Here is a 6,259-nt window from a genome sequence, read left to right on the forward strand (position 1 = left end):
CCACACGCATTTTGCGCTTTTGTACTACTCAGTGCTGTCTTTGACCTAAACTGGTGCTTCCTGGAGAGGAGAGAAGGTTCCAGAAGAATCCTACCTTACCCATCACAACCCCTTTGGTTCAACTTCTACTACACTTTCTGGTCCTGCAGGTGAATACTTAGCTATTAAAGCAGCAATCTAAAATCTGTCAGTGTGTCTTGCTGCCAAGGGTTTTGTTGTTGGTTTACTCCTTCTCAACGTGCACTTTCCAAAACAGACGTGTTAAAACAAACAAACCAAAAAAACCCCCCAAAAAACCCAAACCAAAATGAAATCTCTCAAACAATGATAACACCACAATATTTGTTTAAAACAATACTGCCCGTGCTCTGGACAAATTGTTAAGAGCAATTCAATTCAGCATTCTTATAATTAATCCACAACAAAAGAAGCTATAAGATGCCACAAATGAAGGCATAATTGGCCATACAGAGGCAACACTACCATGAATGTTGTTTGGCAAGGTGAAAAAAAAAAAAAAGCAGATACATAATTCATCCAAAGGACGGGTTCAGAACTGCCCGGCGCTGCTGGGATCACACTGCAGGAGACGGACTATGGACGGATCACTCTTAGCGCCTCGGATGAACTCTTCCAGAGAGAGCTTTCCTGAAAAAGAAACAGGTTTGCTTAGCACATGTGGTGGGGTCGCAGCACCCCTGCCAAGTCTCTGGACAAGCACAGTGGAAGGAAGCTGCTGGAGCCCAAGGAAAATCCCCTGGGAAAGCAACACCACAAGGCAAAGCCCTGCCTGCCTGTACCCCCCAGCTGTGGATGATGATGGCTTTGCCTGGGTGGCTGAAGGAGGAGTGGTGGGTGTGAGGGTTTGCCCTGTGTAGACAAGATACCCTGGCCACCCAGCACAGGGGCAGAGATGGCTGTCCCAGCATCTGGAGGGTTCCTACCATCGCGGTTGGTGTCCATCTGACGGAAGATCTTCTCTGTCCTCTTCTCTGGTGTTGACTCATCTTCTGGCATCTTCATTACAGAAGAAACCATCTTATAGATTGCCTGCATGACATGACAGGAGCAAAGAGCTGGTAAGAAAGACATTATCTTAATGCAGGGATATGATATCTCCTGGTGACAGAAACAGGCAGAAAACATCCCAGGAACATCATCTGGGACCTGCTCTCTGGATGCTGAAGGGAGTCAGGTGGCATCAGTACAGGCAGCTGCCCTCTTCGGTGGGATGCTCATTTATGAAACACTGCGTTTCCTTATTTAGTCATGGTCGAACACAATCTGGGTTTGGACCAAGGTTACATTTTTCCATATTAAAACTGTCTTCGCATGAATTTATCACTTGTACAGCACATTAAGCACTGGCAGCTCCTAGTCCCTGGGGAAACGGTAAGACCATCAAGTCTTGTCCTGCGCTGTGGTGTGTCTCTATGCTTTGGCTAGCCAGGTTCTGTCTCCACCACCCCTGTCCCCACACCCTGTGCTTGCTTCTCCCCCATGTCCTTTCTCTCCCTCTTTGGGGTGGCATCCTCTTCACAGGGAGTGCAGTGACTCACTCCCTGCATTTGCTGTGTCTCTAAGACAATGAAGACTTGACTAGAAGGAAGCGGCCTTATTCTTGGGGGTTGACATGCGTACACAGCTCAAAAACCTGTTCACAATTTGTTCCACAGAGAGCAGATGTTCTGGTCCCACATGGCACTGGTGCCACCCATAGCTGTTCTCTGCACAGACAAATCCATTAGTCATATATGGTACTAGCTGCCCCTAAAAGAGAGGTAATGTTAATTTTGAAACAAGGATGAGTAGTTGTCTCTGAAGTGGTTATCCAAATGTTGCTTACAAACGTGTAAGCATGCAGCATGAGTAAATTTGTGAGTTTTGTGTTAGATGCTTCCACACAGCTGGGAGAAGAGCAGCAGCGGCCAGATGGCTGCAGGTTGGTGGTCTCAGGTGAGCCTCCTGACCATTTAGGGGGGCAACACATCCCAGCCCAAGGCAACATTACCCTGGTCTGACCAGCGCCTTCTGCTTCCCTTTGCAGCTTGCTGGCTGCTGGCGGCCAGGTGCTGCGCTGGGCAGTCACTTTGCCCTCCAGCTCTGGTCCGTAGATATGGATCTTTCTCTTCTGCATTTTAAATTCTTGTTTCCCCCTAACACAGCGTCTGCAGCAGTCAGTTGATAACTCAGTGCAGACATGATTGCTTTAGCTATTTGTTCTCTGCCTCCTCCTGCTCTAGGAGGAGTCGTCCTTGTTGCAAGACCAAAATCGCTCACTGGATCTTCCCTTGTCCCATTCATGAGGGCAATCTGCTTCGCACACTCCCACAATCAGGCCCAGGAACATGACAGCACAGATTCTGCAGCTGGAGGATGCTGCTGAGCAGCACAGGCATTTTATGCTCAGACTAGGGAGCACCCACACCCTTGGCCATTTTGCTGGCATCTCCTCTGACAGCAGCTCACCTCTCACATCTCCTTTAAATAACTTACAGAATCACACTCCAAGAAAGGCATTTGTCTGTTTAATTAATTATTCATCACTTATGTTCAGTGCAATCAAACATCTGTTCCCTCAGTTATGCCAACGCGGTGGCTCTGGATTTTCCGGTCTGCCCTCCGGTGAGTCTGTAATCCTGGCTGTGGACCTGAGCAGGGTAACAGAGGAGAACTTTTCAGCATGAACAGCTGCTGGCTGAATGGAAGAGTGGCAGGCACCCTTTTAATAATCACCATCATCATCATCATATCATCATCATCATTATCATCATCATCATCATGATTTGCACTGCGGGAGTGCCCAAAGTCTCCCAAGAGAACTATTGTGCCAAAGTATTAGGCAGAGCTTCAGCACAGGCAGGGGTGATGTCCACAGCCATCTGATAACCAGGAGAACAGAAAAAACGATGAACATGTAATAAGGGGAGAAAAGGAAGGGGAGAGTGGATAGAAAGAATTTACACCTTCCTCATCCTCATCAGCATGCAAGGCTCACAGGGGTCAGAGCAGAGACGAGGCTTATAAATCTGCCAATGTTTAAGCATCTTAAGCTGTCTGGCTTTTGTCTGGAGTAGGAAGAGAGGTGGGAGGGGTCATTCCTTCACTCTGGGCGAGAGGATGGCAAGGCAGAGAATTTGTATTGAAAGTGTGGGAGGAGTGCCCCGGACCGGGCTTGTTTACCCTGATCAAAGTAACCATAGTAAGAATATGCAGATTTTTAAGACAAAAAAAAAAAAAAAAAGCACTTTGGGATGACTTCATCCCTCAGGGTCCTTTTCACAGAGGCATGTGAAGGGAATAACAGATGAGATATTCTAGGAAAGCCAGATGGGAATAACATAGTAAGCGTTCCTTTCATGCTGAAAATGGTTACTCTGGACAAATTCTTATGTCCTTACTCAGAAGTTTAGTGGGAAGTTTTCCCAAAGTAAAAGCCAGCTAAAGCTGATTAAGAATCTTGAGACTTGCCCCATATTAATTCAATACAGCTACAGAGAGCTCTTTATAGTGTGTTTGAAAGAGCAAGCTTTAAAAGGAAGCTGGTTTCACGCAATAATCCCATGGAGCTGGGCTGTAGAAACCCTGGGCGGTAACCTGGGACTGAAAGACTGCAGGGGCTCCACTCCATGTGGAGTACAACTCCTCAGCCTCACAGCACTTGGGCTGGAAGCTGTCAGTGGCACTCAGCAGGAGAAGCTTTGGAGGTGGTTATCTCTCAGCAGCCACCTGAGTAAGGGCAGCTTTCGCAGGTGGACTTCTCTCAGGAGGGCTCCTAAAGCTCCCTGGTGCCCCTGAATGCCACTGGTTGTGTCTCCAGAGCCCTGTGTGCACCACTGGAGCAGGCAGAGGCTCCAGCTTCATCTGAACTGGCTGGTTCCCCTCTGAGCTCTCCCCTTTGATTTTCCACCTGCATGTGGATGGCTGGTGGTGGGTGATTTAGGGTAAATCATCTCCCTTTGCCCGATCACACAGGTTTTGCTCCCAGTGGCTGGCTGCAACTGCTGTGCTCGGGGCAGAAATCTTGGTGGGAGCTGCACTTCCCTGCTGTACTTGGTAAAGTGTCTAAGAGCTCCTTATGGTGATGGCAGCAATGACAGCACAAATTTTCAGTCAATCCTTTTTACTCTGTGTAAATAAGTTTTGACAGCTAAAAGTATTATGAAGTGAATAATTGGCTTGAAAAAATTTCTTTCCTCTCAATCTCCTGAAGATTTTTGACCCTGTCTTTACTGAAAGTCATATCAGCTTCTACTACTTCCCATATCAGCTTCTGTTTCTTCCTGGCTTACAAATAAACTAGCCCAGCAACTGAAATGTGTGTGTTCAGTTTGTATTAAATGGAAAGTGTTATTCTTGTCCCTCAGCTCAGTATTCTTAAGATGCCTCATGATGCCATACAGTGAAAAAATGTACCCTTAAGAACAAGGTTTCCATCTCTTATTTGAACTCTTATTTTAAGAGACTCTCACCAAATATGTCGCATTTCAGCAGGGGAAGAAACACAAATCTTCCAGCTGGTTTGCAGTTATTTTTGAGTGGCCTGAGCTATTTAGAATATAGGTAAACATACAGACTTCTCCACGGACACCTCCTTGTCACGGGGGAGAAGCTTGTGTGCCCTTATGAGGTTGCGAGCTCTGCTGGCGGTAGCACATGCCTCCGATAGGGTCTCCCATGCCAGACATATCTCAACTGAAGGGTCAGACTAAGTGTGTCCACGGGTAGGATGGGCTCGCTAGCCTCCCAGCAACCATCCTAGGAGAAGGACAACTCTAACTCCAAACCTGGGCAGATGGAGCTCATTTAGCCCTGTAAGGCCATCCATCTAAGAGAAGAATACTCTGACTAAATCTATGTCCTGAGGATTTTGCTGTCACCATCCAAACTCACTAGGCCCTGGCAGATGAAGCTTAGGAGTAAAGGGTGGGACCAGTTCTGCGCACACTGAGTCTCACCTAAAAAATCCATTGCGCAGGCTTGAAGGTTACACCGCATTTTTAAAGTCCTGTAGCGACAAGTGAGGGATGAAATGGCAGGTGCACTGGAAGCCACAGACCCAACCCTGCATGCAGATGGTTGAGGACATTGGTTGCTCGAGAATGACCCTGGAGATGACAGTCTTGTTCGGCAACATCCTGAATGACCAAGCAGCCTTTTTCAAGGAGAGCACTGCTTGCTCCACATGGAGAGAGGCCTAGAAAACGTGGCCTAACCAAAGATCATCTCCACCCAGCTGGCTAACCGTGGCCAACGGGCATCTTCTGATGCGGTTGAACAAACACAAAGAGACAAAGGCATACACCTGCTTCCAAAGGTGTGTTCAGATTGACATTCACATATTGGAACATTAGAACCATGCTTGATACTACAGATAGTGGATGTCCTGAGCACTGTTCTGCCCTAATTGCCCACGAACCATCATGACTCAACACTGACATTGCTGCTCTCAGTGAAGTTCGTCTCCATGAGGAAGGCAGTCTCGAAGAACACGGTGCCGGCTACACACTCTATTGGTCAGGCAAACCCAAAACTGAAAGGCACCTTTCAGGAGTTGGTTTCATGATTAAAAACTCCATCGCCTCCAAACTTGAAAATCTGCCAACAGGTCATTCCAGTCACATTATCTCCCTGTGCCTCCCACTACCAACAAGCCACATGTTGTTCTCTTCAGCATATATGCCCCAGCTCTCCAATCTGACCCTGCGGAAAAGGACAAGTTCTACACCAACCTGTGCCGTCTCACCCAAAAGGTTCCTGCAGATGATAAGATCATAATCTGTGGTGACTTCAATGCCAGAGTAGGAAAGAAATCTGAAGCCTGGAAAGGAGTACTAGGCAAGCATGGTGTTGGAAACTGCAATGACAATGGTTGTCTCTTGCTACAGTTTTGTGCAGAACAGCAGCTCACCATCACCAACATTATCTTTCAGTAGAAAGACAGCTTGAAGACAACCTGGATGCATCCTCCGTCTAAGCACTGGCACTTCATTGACTACGTCTTAGTATGCCAGAGCAATACTGGTGATGTCCGTCATACCCGAGTGATGCCTAGTGCAGAATGTCAAACAGACCACTGCCTTGTGCAATGCAAACTTAACCTCCACTTCAAGCCCAAATCTAAGAGGGGTGGCATTCCAAGGAGGAGGCTCCCAGTTAACAATCTTCAAACAGCTACAGTGAGAGACAGCTTCCAGGCAACCTTCAAACTAGACTTGAAGACCATTTCATAGATCCCTTTCCTGCAGCGCTTTGGCAA

At 47.3% G+C, this 6,259-nt stretch overlaps 1 protein-coding gene across 1 annotated transcript; it reads right to left on the reverse strand.

The window, feature by feature from the left end:
* Positions 1 to 322: 322 nt before the first annotated feature.
* On the reverse strand, positions 323 to 1,056 carry NCALD (neurocalcin delta). Its single transcript, XM_009867841.1, has 2 exons — positions 945 to 1,056; positions 323 to 648 (listed from the first exon to the last, which is right to left on the reverse strand). Exons 1-2 carry the CDS (start codon positions 1,054 to 1,056, stop codon positions 551 to 553), a joined length of 210 nt encoding a protein of 69 aa, XP_009866143.1. The 3' UTR covers positions 323 to 550.
* Positions 1,057 to 6,259: the final 5,203 nt, after the last annotated feature.

This window comes from Apaloderma vittatum, unplaced genomic scaffold, assembly GCF_000703405.1.
Source record: "Apaloderma vittatum isolate BGI_N311 unplaced genomic scaffold, ASM70340v1 scaffold7334, whole genome shotgun sequence".
NCBI classification, from domain to species: domain Eukaryota; kingdom Metazoa; phylum Chordata; class Aves; order Trogoniformes; family Trogonidae; genus Apaloderma; species Apaloderma vittatum.